The sequence below is a fragment of the Chrysochloris asiatica genome, unplaced genomic scaffold, assembly GCF_000296735.1.
Source record: "Chrysochloris asiatica unplaced genomic scaffold, ChrAsi1.0 scaffold00006, whole genome shotgun sequence".
NCBI lineage: Eukaryota > Metazoa > Chordata > Mammalia > Afrosoricida > Chrysochloridae > Chrysochloris > Chrysochloris asiatica.
Window position 1 is genome coordinate 8286641 of NW_006408524.1, and position 25037 is coordinate 8311677.

The window sequence follows — 25037 nt, forward strand, 5'->3', positions numbered from 1 at the left end:
CCTGAGCCTTTCTCACAGTTGCTGCTAATGTGCTAATCCATCTCTTTGGGGGTCTCCCTCTTTTATGCTGTCCCTCCACATTACTAAGGTATGCATTAATATTCTCCTTCATCACCATAACTCAAATGTATCATTTACTCTACGGTGTTCCTTATTCATTGTTGAAATTCACATGCATATGTTGTTGTTGTTGTTGTTATGTGCCGTGTTGATTCCGACTCATTGCGACTCTGTACAGGGTTTCCGAGGCTGTAAATCTTTATGGGAGTAGAAAGCCTCATCTTTCAGAACAGCTGGTAGTTTCGAACTGCTGACCTTAAGGTTCTCAGCCCAATTCGTAGAGGTTACAGGAAATGCCATGACTTGGGTCAGGTACACCTTAGTTCTCACACTGACGTCTTTGTTCATGAACACTTTAAATAGGTCTTGTGAAGCAGATTTTTCTAATGCAATGCGCTGTTTGATTTCTTGACTGCTGTTTCCATGAGTGTAGCTGGTGGATTCAAGCAAAATGAATTCTTTGACAATTTCAATTTTTTCTCCATTTATCATGATGTTATTTATTGGTCCAGTGGTGAGGATCTTTGTTTACTTTACGTTGAAGTGCAATCCATACTGAAGGCTGTGGTCTTTGACCTTCATCAGTAAGTATTTTAAGTCCTCTTTGCTCTCAGAAACCAAGGTTCGATTATCTGCATATCACAGGTTGTTAATGAGTCTTCTTTGAATCTTGATACCATGTTCTTCTTCACATAATCCAGTTTCTTGGTGTATTTGCTCAGCATACAGATGGAATAAGTGTGGTGTAAGGCTACACCCTTAGAGCACAGCTTTCCTGATTTAAAATCACTCAGTGTCCTCTTATTCTGTTTGAATAATTGCCTTTTGGTCTATGTATAGGTTCCTCAATAACACCATTAAATGATGTAGAATACTCATTCTCCACAGCACTGTCCATAACTTGTCATGATCCACACAGTCGAAAGCCTGTCAGTAGTCAATAAAGCACAGGTAAGCTTCTTTCTGGTATTCTGTGCTTTCAGCAATGATATTCCTCATTCCAGATCCTTGTCTGAATCCAACTTGAACATCTGGCAGCAGTTCCCTGTCAATGTACTTTTGCAGCCGTTTTTGAATTAACCTTTTTTTGTCCTCCCAATTTTTTATTGTGAATTGAGTGAGAGTTTACACAGCATAACATAGGTTTTACACTGATCATTTCATTGCAATGATTGCAATACTCTCTGTGCATCATCATTTAACAGTATTTGCTTCTATTCCCTCTGTTGTTGTTTTTTATTTGGGGGGGGGGTGTGATTTACAGAGTCCTGGTGTAGTGCTGTGGGTTAATGTGCCAGTCTTCAAAGTCATTTGAAGTGCAAGATCAGCAGTTCAAGCTCACCAGCTGCTCCTCGGAAACCCTATACAAGGTTGTTATTGGTTGGAATTGACTCAATGATACTTAACAACAACAACAACAATAATGTACACAAAAACAATCAGGAACATATAATCATTTAAACAACCAAAGGACACATTCTGCAAGCCTGCCACCTGGCCACCAGCACCTGGCCACATGTAGTAATACCACACCAGGACTCCACATGTAATAATACACCCAGTTAAATAAAAACAATGTGTAAAATTCTCATTCAACAGCAATGTCTATATTACAACAAATTCTTCATGGTCTATTTCTTTTAATGTCACAATGACGAAGCACATCAAAACAGAACAACTTTTGTTGTTTTTTGTTGTTGTTTTCTGTTTTCTTTTTGCTGCTCTTTAATTGTTTTTGCATATGTTACTATAGGATTTGACATGAAATAGTTTAACTTAGACATGTGTTTTTACACCATTATCTAAAATTATATTTGAATTCATACCTGAGAAGACAGTAGGTTACAATCAATAAACAGTCCTTTCCCAGTCTTATATCTTTGTATCAATCCAGCCAGGATGGCTCCGTATGCATACAGACCAGTGGCAAGGTCAGTCATAGCCACTCCTGGGCGAACAGGATCTCCATCCTGATTTTAAAATTGGGTTGAAATACAGAAAGAAAAGAGAAAATTCAAATCATATATGATTTCTCAAATATAACAAGAATAAACAAAAGACAAAATTATATATACACCAAAACAAATTGACACTGTATAAATCTGGTGGTGGTGGAACTATGGTTATATTTACTATTTTTCTCCCCATATCTCCTACCAACCAAACTAAATTAAACAAAATAAAATCTTTTTTATTTTTTATCTGAGGTTATTTCTTAAAATAGTTTAAGTTGCTTATACTAAAAAATAAAATTTTTATTTTGAATTTATATGAGCTAATCTGTTGAGGAGAAAACTTTAAAGCAGTATTTTTTCTTCTGTTGCATGGGAAGCTCTCCCAGGAAACAAAGACAGGATCTCTGATCTACTCTCCTTATAAACATGTTGTTGTTGTTTTGGTAAGTGCTATCTGACCCATAGTGACCCTGTATGAGGTTTCCAAGGAGCGGCTGGTGAGCTTGAACTGCAGACCCATGTGGTTCACACCAACTTTGCAGTCCAGAGCATTAGCCCATGGCGTCACACCAGGACTCCTATAAACATGCTGTTGTTGTTGTTGTTAAGTGCTGTTGAGTCTATTCCAACCCATAACGACCCTGTGAGCTTGAACCACAGACCATGTGGCTCACACCGACTTTGCAGTCCAGAGCATTAGCCCATGGCGTCACACCAGGACTACTATAAACATGTTGTTGTTGTTGGTAAGTGCTGTTGAGTCTATTCCAACCCATAACAACCCTGTATAGTGTTTCCAAGGAGCAGCTAGTGAGCTTGAACCACCGACCTTGCAGTTCAAACAGCTTTGCAGTCTGTCGCATTAACCTACAGTGCCACACCAGGACTCCATAAACATGTTAAGAGCTGGCAAATAAACTACAGATAATTGCTAGGAGAAGTGCATCTGTCCACAGAATACTTTTAGTAAGATGTCACTGGTTTGGATTGCTAAGGCAAACAAGCCTAGAATCTATAGATTTATGGAACATGAGCTATGAGACTATCTGAGTATAAAAGGAAGAGGACCACAGCGTATAATCCTCTCTTCTGGTGAGATAACCCATGTACTTTATTAGGAATCTTGTTTATTGCTCTAGGTCTGCAAGTTGTTCTCTAACAGGACCAAAATGGATCTCTGAATGTCCAAGACCACTCTTTGCTTCTGCTGTGGCTTTTGATTGCTTGCATGCTTAAAATTATTAGTAAATCTTGATCATAGTTAACATCTCCAATTCATGTTGGAATTGCTTGATAATCCAACCCTTAGCCTATAAGCCAAAGTTTTACAACAGTGTCTCATACACAATAAACACTGTATAAAAGTTAGTTACCAAAATTATCGACATTATCTTCAGTCTTTGTTATAATTGACAATTGTTACTTTTCACTACCATGAGTTTTCTATGACTTTCATAGCACAAAATACCTAAAAACAAAAACAAAAAGAACCATGTTCCACATTTTATCAGCTAGACACATTCATTCATTCACTTCCTTATTTATTCATTCTGGGGCTCTTCAGGCATTTTCAGGAATTTCTTTTTCCTTTTCCTTAGCTCCTACATGTTGCTGGTGCTAAGTGTCAATGAGTTGGCTCTGACTCACGGAGATCCCATATAGGGTTTCCAAGGAGAGGCTGGTGGGTTTGAACCACTGACAGTTAGCAGTCCAGTGCTTATCCAACAGCACCACACCAGCACTCCTAGCACCTACATAAGCTATGTCAATCGCTTTACAAGAGTGATCAATAATACTACAATATCAAGAAAGAAGAGACTACAGTGGCTAAGCTTGTTGAGTTTTTTTTCCCTACTATACAACACAATTTAAAGGAAGATACTACCACAAAAATTGGAAACTTCTGGTATGTGTGTGTGTGGAAACTTTTTATTATGAAATGAGTGACGGTTACCTAGCAGATCATCAGTTTTATATATATATTTTTTAAATCCTACATACACTTTGTTTCATCTCAATGATTGCAATTCCCTCCATGTAGCAGCAGTTACCCACTTCCTCCCTGAGGGTCCTGCTCCGTTCTGCTCTACTTCCTCTCCTTTCTGAACTTCATCCTTAGGTAAACGCTGCCCTGTTGATTTTGAATGGCTGACCATTCTATGGCAAGCATACCTTACTAGTGTTATGTCCCTTCAATATAACCATTTACCACTTGGCTGAAAACTGGACCAGGAGGGTGAGTTCCTTTCTAGACCTAAAGGGTGGCCAACGGCCATAGTCTCTTACTAAGGAAGCCTGAGGGTTCCTTCAGTCTCTTACTGACCAGTAATCCCTTTCTTTATCATAACTTTGAGTTTTGTTCCACATTGTTTGCCACTCTATCTGGGCCCTTCTCATGTGATCCCTTTCAAAGCAGTGGGTAGTGGTAGTCAAGCAGCACCCAGTTCTTCTGGTCTCAGAGTCATGCGGACTGATATTAATGTGTTCCATTAATCTATTGGGCTAATTGATTCCAAGCATCTTCAATTTTCATCGCTTTTATTTCATTCACACATGGAAAGACCAATAGTTGCACCTTAGATGGCATTTCATGAGCTTTTAGGATCCCAATTGCTACTCACCAAAATAGGAAGTAGAATATTGTCTTTGTTATGATGACCATGAAACACCCTGAGTCCCCATTGTCAGCCTAACTTTATTACTGGCAAAATATATATCTTGAAATATATTTTGAGAGAAAGACAAGCGGGAGGACAGTGGGGAGGTGCTCACGTAAGAAAGCAGACGGTATGGCTGTGACAATATCAAGCAAGTTGTTTGCCTTGGATCCATCAAGACAAGAAAAGCTAGCCTATCAGGGTAAATCACTTTCTAAGACTGAAATTCAAAAGGAGCACACAAACAGACTTGTATGCTCGCTGGTGACCACCTTGGTCAACTTATTAATGGAAGTGGGGGAAATGCAGCAATAAGGATATTGGCTGAGTTTGACCACGTTCCATAGATACCCAATGACCTTGAGGTGAGAGACAAAAGAGGAAGGATTGGCTGGTTTGAAGTTCAGGGAGACCTGTGAACTCCCATGCCCAAGGACACTGACCTAGCCACTTGGGGCTAGAGTTAAGAGTGGCACGGCCAGCTGGTCTGAAGTGGGGGGGCTGGCGTGCAAGAATTCCCAAACTTGCAGACAATGCCCATTTGACCTAGATGGGATAGCTTGCTGACCAGAACTCAATCAGATGAAGATAAAGAAGTCTGGTACAGGGAGCAAGCGTAAATTGCTACAACTTGATAAACTGGAACTTTACATACGGGTGAAGTTACCCAAAATTCCAACTGAAAGGATTCTTCATATCAAGGATCAAGCTTGCCTCCTCAGTACACTGGGTTGATAGGGATGGGCAACTTAGACTCCAGCTACCAAAACTGGGGGGCTACAAAGGCATGAAGTGGCTGGATTACAGGCTTTCAGAAGGGTGCTTAGTGTCAGAATGAAGTGGGTAAGATAGAATCCCCACTGAGTAGGTTTATTCTTGTCCAGATAGGTCTGGTGATGATGGGAATAGGATTTTATGATTCAATTGGGAATGACTGTTATCAGGACTAATGGCAATTGTTACAACTGTAAATGTAGAAGGGGTGTAACTAAAAGGGGGAAGTAGTTAATCTGTCATTTCTGGAACTGAGGACCCTAGGACCATCAAGAGTGAGGAATATGAAAGGAGCAAGAACTCCTAACCAGAAAAGCAGCGACAACAGAAATGGTGACCAACGTGATGGCATAGACACACAGAGCAGCAGAGGACTATAGGCCCATGGACTGAGAAAGTCTGTGTGCCTGTGGGCAGGAGACCAGCTTGTAAATGCAGACATCTAAACAAGTATATATTTTCAATGTAGTATGTGTACATTAAAAAAAAAAAAAAAAAAAGTAATAGAGGTAATGACATATTGTTAGCTGATATGCATAGAGGGGAATGTTGTTGAATGTAAAACTGAAGAGCTCAGTTCACAACAAAAGCTTTTAGTGGCTTGAAGCAATAAATTTTAAAGTAATCTTTTTTTTTTTTTTTTTAATTTCCAAAAGTTTCTATTTCACACACTTAAAAAAAATGGTCAAAGTTCCTTTGGGAATTACTCAGTCACCAATACATAAATATGCTTTAATTCTTTCATAACATTGATTCTGATATTGTTGTTGTTGTTTGATGGTGACCAAGGCAGTTACAACTGATAGTGACTCTGTGCACAACAGAATGAAACACTGCCCAATCCTGTACCATCTTCACAATTGTTTTGTTTGAGCCCCTTATTGCTATAACTAAAATTAAATTTGTCATCGAGATTTAAAATTATTGAACTTGACCTATACTTATGGATGTAGTAGCTTAAAAGAGGGAACAAATCTTTACAGCAAGGATCATTCCCACCCCCTCTGCACACAGGGTTGACAAGGATGGGTAATGTAGACGTTGGTTATCCAAAATGGGAGGTGGGTAGCTGGGGCCACATAGGTACAAAGTGACTGGCTTACAAGTTTTTCAAGAGGGAGCTTAGTTTCAAAAGGTGCAGAGGAAGGTAGAATCTCCACTGAGTGGTTTCCAACCTGTCTACATGGGACTGGTGAAAGGAGATGGGGATAAGACTCCTGTGGTTCAAATAGTGATGTGAATAATTGCTATCAGGACTGATTGTGATGTGAATGTTGCAAATGTAAAGGTAGACAAATGTAAATGTTGCAAATGTAAAGGTTTGTAACAAAAGGAGGGGAGTGAGTGGTTGATCTTGCAGTACAGGAGCTGAGGACCCTGGGACCATCAAGGGAGAAGAGCAGAGTGCAGGAGCCTATCCAGAGAAGCAGCGGCACCAGAGATGGAGGCAGAGACAATGACAGGGAAAGACAGAGTCGCTGGGGACTCTAGACTCAAAGGGGGAGAGGGGCTGTGCGCTGGTGTCCCAGGGTCTGGCGTGCAAGATATACCCTTTGGTTGTTTGAATGGTTATATATTCCTGAGTGCTTCGGAGTACATCCAAAAAACAAAAACAAAACACAGAGGGATTGGGAGCAAATGCTGTTCAATGATGATGCCTGGAGGGGATTGTATTCATTGCAATGAAACGAAATACGATAGGATGAATGTAAAGCTGATGCTCTGCCATGTAAACTGTCACTCAATTCACAATAAAAACTTAAAAAAAAAAAAGTCCTGGGGACGAAGGCTCTTGGCCTCTCACCAAAAGGTCAGTGGTTGAAAGATGTGGCACTCTGCTTCTGTAAAGATTTACAGACTTGAAAACCTAATAAGGCAGTTCTACTCCACCGCACATAACAACAAAAACAATAACAACTCTGTCCTACTCTGTCCTAGTCCTGGTGTGGCACTGTAGACTAATGCGCCAAACTGCAAAGCCGTTTGAACTGCAAGGTTGGCGGTTCAAGCTCACCAGTCGCTCCTCAGAAACCCTATACAGGGTTGCTATGGGTCGGAACCAATTCAACGGCACTTAACAACAACAACTCTATCCTGTACGGAATGGAGTCCTGGTGTGGCAGTGTGGGTTAATGCGCTAGACTGAAAAGTCCGTTTGAACCACAAGGTCGGTGCTTCAAGCTCACCAGCTGCTCCTTGGAAACCCTATACAGGGTCACCATGGGTCAGAACCGACTTGACAGCACTTAACAACAACAACAAAAACTCTGCCCTACTGGTGTCCATTGGCACCATACAATTCAAGTCCGCCTGCGGCTCCCCAGGGGAAAGAGGAGGCTTTCGGCTCGCTAGAAGATTGAAAGCTTTGGAAACCCTATGGGGGTCGGAATCAACTCAAACTGCACTTAACAACTCTGTCCTATCTGGTCACTATGAGTTGAAATCAACTCAACAGCCATGGATTTGAATTTATTCTGTGAAGGATGATGAAAAAAATGAGAGTGGTGATGGTCTCACAACATGGTGAACGTAATCAATGTACATGCAAAAAAAGGTTGAAATGGCAAATGTTTTGCGATATGGATATATTTTTTACCACAACTGCAACTAGGAATGAAGCACTGATGAATGCTATAAAGCTTGAAAACATTATGCTGAGTGAAATCACTCAGACAAAAAGTTCATCATATTATATGATTCCCTTAATATGAAATATCCAGAATAAGCAAGTCTACCAAGAGAGAAAATAGGCTGTCGTGGGCTGGCTGGAGATAGGAATGAGGAGTTTCTGCTAAGGGGTCTGGAGTTTTTTTTGGGAGATGATGAAAATGTTTTTAAATTGGTTATTGTAATGTTAGTACAAGTTTATCAATATACTGAAAATGACTATTGTGCACTTAATTGAGTGAGTTGTATTTCCATAAGGGTAGTTTATAAAAATAAAATAAAAAGAATACCATTACAATGTTGGTAATTAAAGATATAAAAATCAACATAAAACTTTAAAACATTTGGTCATGATAGCTTCCAAAAACATACCATTCATTCTCAAGCATAGTTCATACTTTAGAAATCATTTATAATCATATTCCTGTCATTGAAGAATAGTTAGCATGCCAAGAGAATAAGGAAGTAAAAATAAATTGCCATTTAGTAATTAGGAATCCCACAGAGAGCCACATTATGGCTCTAAAGTACCTAAGTATTCCTAGAAACAATCAGACAGAATCAGAAGAAAGGCCTCATGTATTAAGGCATAAGGAGCTCTGATAGTATGGTGATTATGAATCGGGCTATGAACCTTAATATCAGCAGTTCGAAACTACTAGCTGTTCCGCAGCAGAAAGATGAGGTTTTCTGCTCCCATAAAGATTTACAGCCTTGGGAACCCTATGCAAGGTCGCTATGAGTTGGAACTGACTCCAACTTGAAACTCAGGAGACAATATGAAGGCTTGAAACTCCCCGTCTGTATCTAGAGGTCCAGCCGAGCCGTGTAAGCACAATAATGCAAAGCAATCTGTCTCTTCTCCTTAAACCTGGGATAAATGGTATGGCACCATAGGATAAGCACTGGACCTCAAAGCCGGTTTAAACCGCAAGGTCAGCTGTTCAAACCCATCAGCAGCTTCTTGGAAAACCTATACAGGGTTGGTTACTATCAATCGGAACTGATTCAACAGTACTAACAACCGTAACTTTGGAGTCCTGGTGTGGCGCTGTGTGGTAAGCAAGGCCTGTTTGAATCACTAGATCCGCGGTTCACCTTGGAAACTCTATACTGGGTAGCTATGAGTGGGAAACTACACCATAGCACGTAACAACAGCAACAATCATACCTTTATGGCAATAGGTATGCACGGCCATCACTCAGAATGCTCACTAAATAAAATATATATGAAGAAAATGAATAATTAAATTGGCTATTAAATAATATGCCCTAGAACTTTACCATAATTTATTGGAAAGAAGAGATTTGAGCTTATATGTAGATTTACAGAAATCATATAACATCTTTTTAATTAAGCAATATTTTTATTTCATTAAATTATGAATCTAGAAATTAATGAGAGAATTACTTTTATTTTTCATGGTTATTTAGAAACTGCTTTAAGTATACTTAGCTCTTTAAAAAAAAAAAAATCAATGTAGCCATTGTGTAAGAAATATCTGTAATGTTTTCCTGTAAAAATTAAAACAGATATGCCTTAATCAACAACAGTTAAGCTCTCAACTACTAGCCAAAATATCAGCAGTTTGAACCCATACAATGGTGTCTCAGAAACTGGTGATGAACTTCAAGAAGCCCACAGTCATGAAAACCACAGAAAATAGGTCTACTCTGCACACACGGGGTTCAGCATGAGTCAGAAATAAAACCAACAGTTAAGACTAAGACATACAGGTCTAGTGGCCCGACAAAGTATCAGAGTCTTCTGATGATTCATTTGTATATTTCTGCACCGTCAATGTTCTCCAAGGTATTTTCTTACACTCTCTCATCCCCTAGTCACTGAAGCATTCAAAAACTCATTCAAAGTAAAGAGCAAGGATTCGAAGAAATATGTGCAATTTGAATGAGGTTTGTAGTTCAGTTCACAGTATTGCGTTGTTGTTGGGTTGCACAGAGTCTATGCCATCTCAGAGGGAGTTGTACTTGCTGCTGCTGTTGTTAAGAGCCATTGAGTCGGTTCCAACTACTTGCATATGGTTTCTAAGGAGTGGCTGATTGATTTGAACCGCCAACCTTGGGGTTAGTAGTCCAGTGCTTACCTTACAGTGCCACACCAGGACTCCAGTGTTAATTTCTGAGTTTTGTTCATTGTACTAAGTTGTAAGGTGCTAACACTAAAGGAAACTGGATTAAAGGTATGAGAACTCTCTGTACTATTTTTTGTAATATTTTACAAGTCTAAAACTATTTAAAAATAAAGAAGTTAAAAAGTAAAACCTGAATTGTTCATTTACAAAGTAAAATACGCAGGGCAAACCCGCTTCCAAGACAAAGACATAAGGGGAATACACAAGCAGGCATGCGGTCTGACTGGTGACCACACTGGTCACCGATAAGGGGAAGTGAGGGAAAAACAGCAATGAAGCTGTGAGCTAAGCCCTACAACATTCAATAGACTCCTGTGAACCTGGGTGGAGACCTGGTTGGCCAGCAATGTGGCAAGACCTGGGGACTCCTGGGCCCAGAGACAGTGACACAGCCACAGAGGACTAGAGTGGAGAGTGAATTGTCCAGCTGATAAGAAATGAGGGGATTTGCACAAGAACACCCACACTTGCATATAATACCCACTTGACCTGGCTTCAATGGCTGGATGATTAGAACTCAACTAGAAGAAGACAGAAGAGGGGATAAAAAGAGAAATCTGATACAATTTGATGAACTTGACCTACGTAGCTCAAAAGAGGGAACAAATCTTTACAGCGAGGATCATTCCCACCACCTTGGTACACAGGGTAGACAGGGATGGGAAACTTGGACATTGGCTACCCAAAATGGGGGGCTAAAAAGGCAAGAAGCAACTAGTTTACAAGCTTTCAAGAAGAGAAAAAGAAAAAAGTAAAATATGACTCAATTTTGAAACGGCATAAATGTTTTAGTAGCTTTATTACTTTTTTAATGCAATCTAGAGAAGAAGGGGAGGGGACAAACAAAAAGACACCTGTGAAGGTGCTATTTTATTACCCTGAATCACAATCTCAAAAATTATAAAACATAAAAAAAGTAAAGATTACTTTCCAAAGACAATTAAAGGCTATTTAACATTGTCATTCATTTGTCTAGATCTATTCTTCTCATTACTTTTAGAGTTTCCTAATGAAATAGAAAAAAAAAAGAAAATCATGTGTTTTTCTAAATTGTACTTAAAACATTTTTCTGTTAAAAAGTATATAAGAGTTAAACTCGAAGTCATTTCTGGCAGATGTGCAATAAAGAGGGACAAACTTGAAGTCATTAATAATTTTTTCTTTACTTGTACTGTTGTACATGCCATCAAGTCAGTTCTGACTCACAACAGCCCTGTTTAGGGTTTCCAAGGAGCAATTGGTGGATTTGAACTGCTGACCTTGTAATTTGAAGTCCGGTTAGCAGTCCAGTGCTTATCCTACAGTGGGGTGGGGTTACTTACATTACTCCTCCTAATTACTTCATCAAACCAAAAACTAAACCCACTGCCATCAAATCAATTCCAACTTAGAGCGTCCCTATGAAACAGAGTAGACTTGCTCCAGAGGATTTCTGAGACTAAATCTCTGAGGAGCAGGCAACAGCATCTTTCTCCCTTAGAGCTCTTGGTGGAATTGAACTGCCGATCTTGTGGTTAGCAGCCCACTGTTTAACCCACTGTTCCACCACGCCTTCTTATTGTTTCATGAAGTCACAAAAATGTTAAGACCTCCTTTTTTTCCAAAAAGGACTTTCTTTAGTTTTCAAAATAAAAACTCCTTAAATTTACCTGTGTCTGTATGTCATGTTTTCATTTCATACATGGTAATTCCTTGTATCAATGTAGTCTCCATAGAATTTTGCTTTTACCCTGGAGTATATGATTTGTTTCAGTTAATTACTTTCTGAAATATGAGGTCTTTCATTTACTAACTTCATAAGCTTTGGAATATTCTTGTTCTTTCTAAGTTTGTTTGCTTTGTTTTGTTTTTTTTCCAATTTGCAAACATAGATAATAATAATATCTACCTCAAAGGTTTTTGTGAGAATTCAAAGAGAAAAGGTATATAAAAGAACTTTATGACTATAAAAGGATCTATATGTGAGAGTTTTTGTAAGACACTTGCTGGGAACCAATCCAAAAGCAGGGAAGAGAGAGAGGGGTTAAGAGTCTCCAGCAAGGACAGAGAGGAGGGGATGCATTCAAGAAACACTTATAAACTTGAATTCATAGACTTCGTTTATTAGAGTAGTATGGGGGAAAATGAAATCAATGGGAAAGTAAATTTCTAAATCTGAAGGTAATATTTTCATTGTGGGAGCTATAGTAACCACTTGTTGTTAAGTGCCATCAAGTTGGTTCTGATTCAGAGCAATGTTGTTTAGGGTTTCTGAGTAGCGGCTGGTGGGTTTGAACCACCAGCCTTGCAGTTAGCAGTACAGTGGTTATCCCTTAGTGCCACATCAGGACTCCATCATAACCACTAATTAACGCTAAAATTATGGTTATGTTTTTGTTGGTAAGTGCCATCAAGTTGGTTCCAACTCACAGCAACCCTGTATGGGGTTTCCAAGGAGAGGCTGGTGAGCTCGAACTGCCAACTTTGTGGTTTCAAACTGATCTCGCGGTCCAGTGCTCTATCCCACAGTGCCACACCAGGACTCCAAATACATGCTCATAGTAACATTCATATATAAATTTCCACAAGCAACACTCCTCTCAAGGAGCCCTGGTAGTATAGTTGGTTACATGTTGAGAGGCAAACCTCAAGATCAGCAGTTCAAATTCACCAGCCACTCCGCAGGAGAAAAATGAGGCTCTCTGCTCTCATAAAGATTTACAGCCTCAGAAAGTCTATGTAGGGCCACTATGAGTCAGAATTGACTCGAAACACACAACAACAACAACAACATCACCTCCCTCATGGAGGAAATTGTTTTAATGGCTGAAACACTGAACTTGGAATTACAAGAGTCTACTCCCAGTGGCCTTTACTTTCTTACCTATAAATTGGCCTAACAAAAGTGATTCCTTATTTACCTCCATAACAATATGAAGTCCTCCAACTTAAATCAACCATTTTAGAGGATTTTGATCATTCAATTCTCTTATCAGTGAAAAGAGACAAAACAACAAAGTCGAAGTGGTTAAGAGATAGTCTGCTACTAACTGGCAAACAGATCCTGGCAAGACAGAACAAAGAGCATTAGCATTGTGGTGCACTAAAGTTCAGCTGTACATGATGGGTGCTCTGGTGGCACAATGGCTAAGTACTAGGCTGCTAACCAAAATGTTGGCAGTTCAAACCCACTCAGTGGCTCCAGAGGAAAAATGACTTGACAATCTGCTCCCTAAAAACTATAGCCTAGAAAGCCCTCTGGGTCAGTTCTACTCTGTCGTAGTTGTATAGGGTCTCTATGAGATGACACACAATATCAGTAAGATAAAGGTCTTAAGGTGTTTCACTTAGACACTGGACCAGAAAGAATTTTTCTTCATTACATCCTAAAAGATTTAAAGCCCTACCTCACACCTCCAGGTCCACCTCAACAAAGCAGAAGCTAGGGCCAAAAACATGACAACAAAGACCCCAGAAGGAGAAAAGAAAAAGACTGAGATGACATAAGAGAAGAGGCCAGAGAGAATAGATTCTCTGATCTTCATCATACTGGACTTACCACATCAGATAGAAGCTCAAGAGAAACTGATGTGTACTATTCTCCAGATCCTATGTAAATGATTAACTTATATATGAATTGCTTTCTAATAATAAACTAAATCTTTCTGCTCTTCCAAATGCTAACTGGATAACTTATTGTTTTTGTTGTTGTTGTTGTTAAGTGCCATTGAGTCGGTTCCGACTCATAGTGACCCTGTATAGGGTTTCCGAGGGTCGGCTGGTGAGCTTGAACCGTCAACCTTGCAGTTCAAACAGCTTTGCATTCTGGCGCATTAAACCACAACGTCACACCAGGACTCCAGCTTAAAAGTATTAGACCTGTATAATGTTTTATATTCTACAGTATGAAATGTTGTTTTTATTAGTTTGTTTTGCCAGTTTGACCAATTTTAACTGTATAATTTAATGACAATTATTACATCAACTATGTTGTGCAACCATTCTTATATCTGTTTCCAAAACTTTTCATCACTCTCAATAAAAACTCAGTATTCCCTGCTCTCCAAGTCCCTAGAACCATTAATCTGTTTTGGTTTTTATGTTTGCCTATTCTAAATATTTCATGTAAGCAAAATTATATAATGCTGTCCTCCTTTTGTATGTGACTTATTTCATTTAGAATAATGTTCTCAAGGCTCATTCATGCCGTAACATGAATCAGATCTTAATTTCTCTTGTGACTGAATACTATTATATTATGCGAAGGTACCACATTTTGTTCATACACTCATCTGTTACAAACAATTGGGTTGTTTCACCATTTGGCTATTGGGAATAGATGCAACAGTGCTGCAATTCACATGGTGAACAACTATTTGTTTATGTTCCTGCAATTTCATCAGACCAAACAATGTCACCAGACCCAATAGCCAATTATTTTGAGTATAGTGAAATCACTGGTAATTCTATGTTTAACTTTCTGTGAAATCATTGAACTATTTTTTCAACAGTGGCTGAAACATTTTATAATTCCACTAGCAATGGATGAGGGTCCTAGGGTCTCCATGTCCTTGCCACCATTTGTTATGGTCTGTTTTCATGATAATAGCCATTCCAATGGATATGAATTGGTATCACATTGTGATTTTCATTTTGATTTCCTAATGACTCAAGAAAGGAGACACGTGCCATGATAGGTTATGTGTTGGACTGCTAACCGCAAGGTCAGCAGTTCCAATCCCCCAGCTGCTCCTCAGGAGAAAGATGAGGCTTTCTGGCCCTGTAAAGATATGCAGTCTTGGAAACTCTGTACAGGGTCACTATGAGTCAGAACCAATTTGACAGCACACAACTACCACTACCAATGTGCATCTTTTCATATGTTTAGCGACCATTTGTATATATTACTGGACAAAACATCTAGGCAAGTCCTTTGTCCATTTTCTGCTTGGGTTGTTTGTCTTTTGTTTTTGAGTTGCATTAGTACTTTATACAAGGTTGAGTCAAAAATTATCCACACTTCAGTTATATTAAAATGCCCATCCATATCCACGGCTGATGGCAACATTGAGTGTGCATGTCAAATAGACAACCGACAGTGGTAAGCCATTTTCAAACCAGCCATGGCTCTGTCTATGAAATAATCCATGATAGACTTAATTTCAAAGTTTGTGTAAGATGGATACCAAAACAACTCATGAAAGAGCATAAACAGAAGCGTTTGGACTTCTGCAAACAAAATTTGGGCCAATACTCAAAGGTATCATTTAAAGGTAAAAGCTTATTTTTAAAAATCATTACTGGAGACATACAGTCATCACTATGAACCTGAGAGTATGAGGCAGAGTATGGAATGGAAACATCCTCAATCACCAACCAAGACAAAGTTCAAAAGTCAACCATCATCTGGAAAGCTGATACCTACAATTTTCTGGGATTCTCAAGGGACAATAAGCATGGTAACAGTAGTGAGGTTGGCCCAGGATCGGGCAGTGTTTCGTTCTGCTGTGCATAAGGTCGCTATGAGTTGGTACCTACTCTATAGCACCTAACAACAACAAAACCAAGAAAAAATGTTCAACAATTAACAGTGCCTGTTACAGTGAGATGTTCACTGAAGAGCTGAAGCCTAAACTTTGGGTTAAACACAGAAGACTGCTATCAAGGATGCTGTGACCTTGCATAACAATACACATCTGCACACCTCTGCCCACACTGTTGACACTCGGCAAGACTTCATTTTGAGGTATTAAAACATCCTCCCTATTGTCCTGATGTTTTTCCATCAGACTTTCACCTGTTTGGCCCCCTGAAAGCAGCCCTTTGAGGATGAAGATTCACCTCTGATGAAGAAGTAAAGGCAGAGTGCATTTTGTGGCTAAAATATTTTTTACTAAGGGACTATGAAAGCTTGTTGACAGATGAACAAAGTGTATTGAAAAGCAAGGAGACGATATCTAAAAATGATTTGTTTGTCTTCTCTAAAAGTTGATTCAAATAAATTCTACAGCCAGAGTGCAGATAATTTTTAACTCACCTTCAAACATTCTGGCTATTAAACTTTATCAGACATATGGTTTCTAAATATTTTCTCACATTTTGTAAGCTGTCTTTTCACTTTCTTGATAATACTCTATGATGTTGTTATTGTTGTTAAGTGCCTTTGAGTCAGTTTAGACTCACAGCAACCCTGTACAAAGTATCCAAAAAGTAACCAGTGGGTTTGAACACCCAACCTTGTCATTAGCAGTCCAGTCCTTATCATATGGCACCACACCAGGACTTCAATGCTCTATGGTACATAATAATTAAAATGAGTATCTAATTTAATTTCTATACAAACCTTAAGAATAAGCAATGGGGTATTATATCATTGTTACAGTGAGGAGGGTGAGGAACAGCAAGGTTAAGTAATTTATAGAAGGTGTTAAAACCACTGGTTGCAAACTCAAAATGAGTATCCAAATCAAGTGACTCTGAATCTACTGCCTCTTCCAAACTGCTGGGTTCAATTGCCTTCTGTCTGGGTTATCTACCGCTGCCACCACAGGAATACCTAGGGATGGCTTTAACAAAAAGAAATTTATTCTCTCACAGTTTAAGAGGTTAGAAGTCCAAATTCAGGGTGCCAGTTCTAGAGAAAGGTTTTCTCTCTGTATTGTGTCTGGTGGAGGGTCCCAGTTTCTTTTCAATATGTAGACTAAATTTTCCCTGAAGATATCCATGTATATTGGCATCAATCTTCCCCAGGGTCTAAGAGGTGCAGGGACCTCAGGCCCAAAGAATGCACTCTGGCCTGGCTCTTCTTTCTTAATAGTACTGAGTTCCCTATTTTCGTCTCTCTCCTTGTATCTCCTGTAAGATAAAAGTTGGTGCAGACCAAACAACCAAACAATCACCTGAACCTTGCCTGTAACCTGATTAACAGTGCTGCATCCCTCCTTTATCACCTCAAAACTGATTGGCTGTTGTGAGTAATTGTTAGCAGGATTAATTGTGATTGTCACAACTGTAATTGTAGAAGATGTGTAACTAAAAGGGTGGAGTAGTTAATCTTCCATTTCAGGAACAGATGATCCCAGAACCATCAAGAATGAAGAGCATGAGTGAAACATGAACTCCAACCTAGAAAAGTGGTGACAACTGAGACGGTGTCAGGGGTGATGACATGGAGAGATAGAGCAGCTACGGGCTCTAGGCCCATGGGCTGAATATGAATAAGGCTGTGTGCCTGTGGGCAGGAGGCTGGCTTGCAGAATATGCCCTTAGGATATTTAAGCACAGGTATATTTTTTGCTTTGTATGTGTACATTAAGTTTTTTTTGCTTTATTCATTGGTGAAATACAAGATATAAAAGGGAAGTCACAATGAGGAAGTAGGATAACTGTTGTTGCAGGGAGGATATGGTTATCATTGAGTTGAAACAAAGCATATAATTTGTTGACTGTAAAGCTGATAATCTTGTCTGCTAATCTTCACTCAATTGACAATAAGAAGTAAAAAAAACAAAACAAAAAAACTGATTGGCTGACGACATCAGATCACATCATTGGACATGATTACATTGTAACATAACTGCCAAATTACACCATTACATTACTACTAAATTACATTACATAACTACCAAACCATTGAGAATCATAGCTGAACCAAGTTGACACATTTGGGTAAACCACAATTCAATCCATGATACCTTCCTTACATGATCAGGCTTGGATTCTTAAACTATTTCGTACTTAGTAAATCAATCAGATGCTGTCTTCAGGTCTCCTGCATGTTCATTAATGTCTGTGCAACAATTCATGCTTTTTAATGTGCTTTAACATACAGCAATTTAAACTCACCAGTTGCTCCTTGGAAACATTATACAGAGACGATATGAGTTGGATCCAACTCAGCGGCACTTAACAACAAGACAACAGCATATATTGCTACGTGTTGTTGTTGTTTTAAAGTGTAATAATTCTTTATTACCCCATTATACAGATTATGAAAGAAAAGTTTAGATGATAATTTATAATCGATCACAAAGAGCAAATTGTACAAATGGAACTAGAATCAAGGAATTTTTACTCAGATGTTGGTTATTTTTATGTGTTTTGCTTTCATATACTGTTTTAATATAACACCAATATTTATTGTTTTTTCCATTTCAAATAATCACCTTGAGACAAAAAATTCAAATGCATGAATTTATTTGTCACTTCTACAATTATAGTCAAGAAATTATTGGTCCTGATGTGGGATGGTTTGTTTTATGCAATTCAAATGAATTGCAAACAATCTGTTGAACCTACAGAGAAGCATGCTTTTACCACTCAGAAAAATACGAACCACAGCTTTTTCAAAAAGTGGCTGGAAGAACCTGTTCACTGGGATCCCAATAAATTGAAAAGTAGACTAAACTATACATTTTCTAAGATACTCTAATGCACTAATCACACTATTTTCTTGTCTAGTGATTAAATGTCATCTAAGTCTGTTTGCGTTAGCTCCCACAGTAAGATGCCCAAAATATCATCTACCCTGGCTGTCCTCATGAGTTTAAATAGGGTAAGGCTGGGAGAAAATAACATGAATGGTTGAGGAATTATGATCTTTTCAGGGATGGCTTAAGAAATCATTAGAAAAGTTTTTATTTTTTTCCAAGTTGTCCTTTAAAAAATATTTTTTCTAGTTTATAGTTACTCCTTCATTTTCTGTGCCAATGTGTCACAGAAAAAGCAAATGCAAATCTGAAAATCAATGTCTCTAACTTAAATAAAAATACAAATTTATATCCTCTCAGAGGAGCCCTGGTGTGGTGCTGTGGGATAAAGCAACTGGACCACAAGGTCTGTCTGAACCACCAGCTGCTCCTTGGAAACCTTATGCAGGGTCACTATGAGTCGGAACTGACTCGACGGCACTTAACAACAACAACAACAAGAGAAATCTCCAGGCAGTGAAAATGAACTAGTCAAAGGACTGGCACTTCAAACCAATCCAGAGGTGCCTCAGATGATGCTTGAAAACCCTATGGCAGAATTGTCAGATGCCACTGAGTTGAACCGAGTCACAGTGACCCAGTCCCTATGCACATCAGAACAAACTGCAGCCTGGTCCTGCAACATCCTCACGAATATTGCTATGTTTGAGCCATAGTGTCAGTCCAACTTCTCGAGGTCTTCCTCTGTTTTGCTGACCTTCCATTTTACCGAGCATGATGTCTTTTTCCAGGGACTGGTCCATCCTGATAACATGTCTTAAATATGAGAGCTGAAGGCTTGTCATCCTGGCTTCTAAGGAGCATTCTGACTGTACTTCTTCCAACACAAATTTGTCTGTTCTTCTGGCAGTCCAGGCTACTTTTAATATACTTCTCCAACACCGTAATTTAAATGCATCAACTCTTCTCTGACATTCATTATTCATTGTTTAATTTTCACATGCATATTTGGTTGGTTGGCTATGTGTCGTGGAGTCGGTTCCGACTCATAGCGACCCTGTACAGGGTTTCCAAGGCTGTAAATCTTTATGGGAACAAAAAGCCTCATCTTTCTCCCACGGAACAGCTGGTAGTTTCGAACCACTGACCTTAAGGTCCATAGCCCACATACATATTAGGTGACTGAAAATATCACCACTTAGATCAGGCACGCCTCAGTCCTCAAAATGATACCTTTGTTCTTTAACACTTTAAAGAGTCTTTTGAAGCAAATGTGTCCTTAGATCACTTCAATCTTTTCTCCATTTATCATGTTGTTACTTATTGGTCCAATTGTGAGGATTTTTGTTCCTTTATATTAAGGTGCAATCCATACTAAAAACTATAGTGTGTGTTCTTCATTAGTAGATATTTTAAGTCTCTTCGCATCCAGCAAGCATATTGCAGGTTGTTAGTGAGTCTTCCTCTAATCCTGATGTCACGTTCTTCATCTAATCCAGCTTCTTGGTTATTCACTCAGGATACAGATTGAATAAGTACGACCAAAGAATACAACCCTGATTTTATACCATTCAATATCCTCTTGCTCTGTTCCAATTATCATGATGTTATTTATAGGTCCAGTTGTGCAGCATCATTTCTATCACAAAGGCCAAATTCTCTAACTATGGATGCCCCCTCTTTGTTTCCAACTTTTGCACTCTAATCACCAGTTATTATGAATGCATATTGATTGTATGTTTGATAAATTTCAGACTGAAGAAGTTTGTTGTTAAGTGCCGTCAAAGTCGGTTCTGGTCCATAGCAACCCTCAATAGGGTTTCCAAGAAGGAATTGGTAAACTTGAACCCACTGACTTTGCAGTTCAAATGGCTTTGTGGTGTGGCGCATTAACCCACAGTGCCACACCAGGACTCCGAAGAAGTTGGTAGAATTCTTCAATTCCTTCATCATTGGCTTTGGTGGTTGGTACATAAACGTGAATAATAGTTGTACTAACTGGTTTTCCTCAGTGATTGTGTGCCACTGAGAAGGTTCTGACGCATGGTAACCCTTTATAGTGTTTCCAAGGCTGTAAATCTTTATGGGAGCAGACAGCCTCATTTTTCTCCCACAGAGTAACTAGTAGATTCGAACTGCTGACCTTACAGTTAGCAGCCCAGCTTATAATCAGTTATACTATCAGGCTCCAGGCTTATGGATATTACCCTATTGCAGGCAGCATTGTACTTCAAGATAACTCCTGAAAAATTAATTTTGATGATTATTGTGATATTATTCCTCCTGAAGTTGTAATTCTAGCACTATGCCAGACAATGATTCACTAATGTTCATAAGGTTTCAGGGCTAATCTGTCAGAAGTGGACCACCTTTTCCTTCTTCCTAGCTTGTTGTTAAGGCGCTCTGGTGGCGTAGTGGTTACGAATCAAGCTGCAAACCGCAAGGTCAGTGGTTCGAAACTACCAGCTGTTCCATTAGAGAAAGATGAGACATTCTGCTCCCTTAAAGATTTACAGCCTCAGAAACCCTGTACAGGGTCGCTATGGGTCGGAACCAACTCCATGGTACTTAACAAGCTTGTTCTTAGTCTGGAATCTTGCCTCTACCATGGGTGACCCGTCCTGTATTTAAAACACTAGTAGCATAGTTTCCAGCATTACAGAAACATGCAAGGCGCCACAGTATGACAAACTGACAGGCATGTGGGGCAACAGCAGTAGGAATGAAAAAGTCACTAACCGCAATAAGAATAAGTACACAGAATCGACCAGATTTAGTAACTAGATAAGAGTTTAGGTTTAGGAATTTGGGTCAATGTTCAACTGAGGAAAAAATGGAAAGTGAAGTAGGTTTAGTGAATTTTTTTGTATATTCAGTTGAAAGGTTTTATGGGGCATTCAGAGGAACCCTGGTGGTACAGTGGTTAACACTCAGGTGCTAACCAAAATGTTGATGGTTTGAACCCACCAGCTGCTCCATGAGTGATGCAGCAGTGTGCTTCTATAAAGATGAACAGCCATGAAAACCCTCTGGACAGTTGTCTAAATAGGGTCTCCATGAGTTGGAAGTGACATGATGGCACTATTGTGGTTGACTATGTGAGATCCAACCAAGTTCACTCTGTAACCCTAGAATTCAAGAATGAAAGAGATCAGTATAAATCTGAGAACTAAAACATTATCTATGGTGTGAAAAATACCAGTAGTCAAAAGATATTATCCATAAAGAACATAGGGAACATGGCTATTCAATAGAAATAGGTTGTTTGTTGTTGGTGTTAAGTGCCATCTAGGGAGTTCTGACTCATAGAAGCCCTGTATGGAGTTTACAAAGAGCAGCTGATGGGTTTGAACTGCCAACCTGTGGTTCGCAGTCCAGTGCTTATCCCACAAGCACCACACCAGGAGTCCTTATAAATATAATATGAGCAAATTAAAAGTTACATCTGTAGTTTAAACATATTTTAGTATCTACACTTTTTTAAAGAAAACAAAAAGAGATTGTGGAATTAATTTCAATACAATTTCCTTTAGTTCAACATATCTAAATTATTGTCATTTCAGCATGCAATCATTTCTTATTTACTGTGATTTTCAGAGTTTCAGAAATGGATTGCCAGTCCTTTTTTACTAAGCTGTCTTAGTCTAGAAGAATTGTTGAATTTTGTCACCATAGATGACACTTCTGGTATTTGATGGCATAGCTTTCAGCCACAATATTGTGATAGAAGATGAGCCAACCTAAGTTAGAAAGCATTCAAAATACAAAGATGCCACTAACTGGATCCAAACATGAAGATGCCACAGGGCTGGACAATGCTTCATTCTGTTGTACATGGGATTAGCATGAGTTTGAGCTGCCTTAACAACAAATATAAACATCAGACAATTCTAAAGACTTCTTATATACTACAAAATTAATGTTGGGACTACAAAATTAATGCCAGTTCACCAAAATCTGAACATCCCTTAATTCAATCAACTTCTGAAAGCCATGTAGGATTAAATCGTAAAATTCTGCAGTAAAAAGATTCTCAACAACCCTTCACTCCTAATGATGGGAATCACAATCAACTAACACAGCTGTGAGTTTGATACAAAAAGTTTGAACTTCATTTCCAGTGAAAATTATGATGTTTTTATACCTGTTTGTCCTCAATTGATAGAAGGACACTCCACTTCTAGGAATTATTAATATTATCCTTGGTAAGTACTTGGGGCCCCATTGAAAAGTATTGTTAAATATGACTCCTTTTAACAGCTTATAACTTTGTATGTCAACAGTGCAGATGTTCCTTCCTCTTTGACAATGACGTTAAAAAAAAAACTAAACTCTGTTCTTGAACATTGGCTCAAAAACTATCCTTCAGGTATAACTAACCAGAGTTATAGTGCTTCAATAGCCAGTCAAAAAGGTAACAATTGGAAATACAGTTGGATAAGAAATGAGTGAGGCTACCTGAACTAATCTCTATTTCCTTTTATTCCATTAAGCTGCACATTGCCCTTTTTCTGTAATGTATTCTGATTTTACTTAGATAAAAATGCTGGAGTTTGCCCTGCAATACAATTTCCTAACAATAGTTGTTATTGTTGTTGTTAGATGCCATCGAGTTGGTACTGACATATAGTGACTTTATGCACAGCAGAACGAAACACTACCTGATCCTGGGTCAACCTCACTACTGTTGTCACACTTGACTCCATCGATGCTGCCACTTGGCCAACCCATTTCATTGGGGATCTTCCTCTTTTTCTCTGACCCTCCATCTTACCAAACATGATATCCTTTTCCAGCAACTGGTCCCTCCTGACAATATGTCCGAAGTATGAAAGATGACCTTTGGCCATCCAAGGAGCACTCTGGCTGCATTTCTTCCAAAATGGATCTATTGGTTCTTTTAGCAGCCCATGGCACTTTCAATATTCTCCTCCAACACCATAACTCAAAAGCATCAATTCTTCTGCGGTCTTCCTTATTCACTGTCCAGCTTTTGCATGCATATGAGGTTATTGAAAATACCATGGCTTGGGTCAGGTGCACCTTAGACCTCAAGCTGACATCTTTGCTCGTCAACACTTTAAAACGTTCTTGGGCAGCAGATTTGCCTAATACAATATGTGGTTTGATTTCCTGACTGCTGATTCCATGAGTGTTGATAGTTGATCCAAGAAGAATGAAGTCCTTGACAACTTCAATCTTTTCTCCCTTGATAAGAATGTTGTTTATTGGTCCAGCGATGAGGATTTTTATTTTCTTTACATTGAGATGTAATTCATACCGAAGGCTGTGCTCTTTGATCTTCATTAGTAAATATTTTAAGTCCTCTTCACTTTCAGCAAGCAAGATTGTATCATCTGCATATCACAGGTTGTTAATGAGTCTTCCTCCAATCCTGAAGCCATGTTTTCTTTCATTGAACCCAGCTTCTCGGATTATTTGTTCAGCATACAGGTTGAATACGTTTGGTGAAAGAATACAACCTTGTCATACAACTTTCTTAATTTGAAACCATTCAGTGTTCCCATGTTCTGTTCAAACAACTGCCTCTTGGTCCAGGTACAGATTCCTCATGAGTACAATTAAGTATTCAGGAATACTCATACTTTGCAATGCTGTCCATAGCTTGTCATGATCCACATAATCGAAAGCCTTTGCATAATCAATAAAGCACAGGTAAACATCTTTCTGATATTCTCTGCTTTCAGACAAGATCCATTGGACATCAGCAATGATATCCCTCGTTCAGCAGCCTCTTCTGAATCCAGCTTGAACCTCTGGAAGTTATCTGTCAATTAATGATTGCAGCTGTTTCTGTATTACCTTTAGTAAAACTTTACTTGCATGGGATATCAAAGAGATTATCGGATGATTTCTGCATTCCATTGGGTCACCTTTCTTTGGAATGGGCATAAATATGGATCTCTTCCAATTAGCCAGCCAGATAGTTGTCTTCCAAATTTCTTGGCAGAGATCAGTGATTGCCTCCTGTGCCGCCTCACTCTCTTGAAAGATTTCAATTTGTATTCCATCAATTCCTGGTGCCTTGTTTTTTGCCAGTTCCTTTGATGCACCTTAGACTTCCTTCTTCAGTAGCATTGGTTCTTGATCATATGCTACCTCTTGAAATGGTTGAACATTAACCATTTCCTTTTGGTACAGTGATTCTGTGTATCTCTTCCATCTTCTCTTGATGCTTTCTGCATCATTCAATAATTTGCCCAGAGAATCTTTCAATACCGAAAGTTGAGTCTTGAATTTTTTCTTCAGTTCCCCCAGCTTGAGAAATGCTGAGCATTTTTAGTTTTCTGACGGCAGACTTTTGCACATTTTGTTGTACTATTTGGCTTTATCTTCTTGGGC

At 38.9% G+C, this 25037-nt stretch overlaps 1 protein-coding gene across 1 annotated transcript in view; it reads right to left on the reverse strand.

Moving 5' to 3' along the window:
* Positions 1-25037, reverse strand: part of LOC102820687 (succinate--hydroxymethylglutarate CoA-transferase-like) — a 1213992-nt gene that overhangs the window by 1001905 nt on the left and 187050 nt on the right. Inside the window, 1 exon segment of the mRNA XM_006832262.1 lies at positions 1887-2030. Within this exon segment, the coding sequence (XP_006832325.1) occupies positions 1887-2030 (144 nt within the window).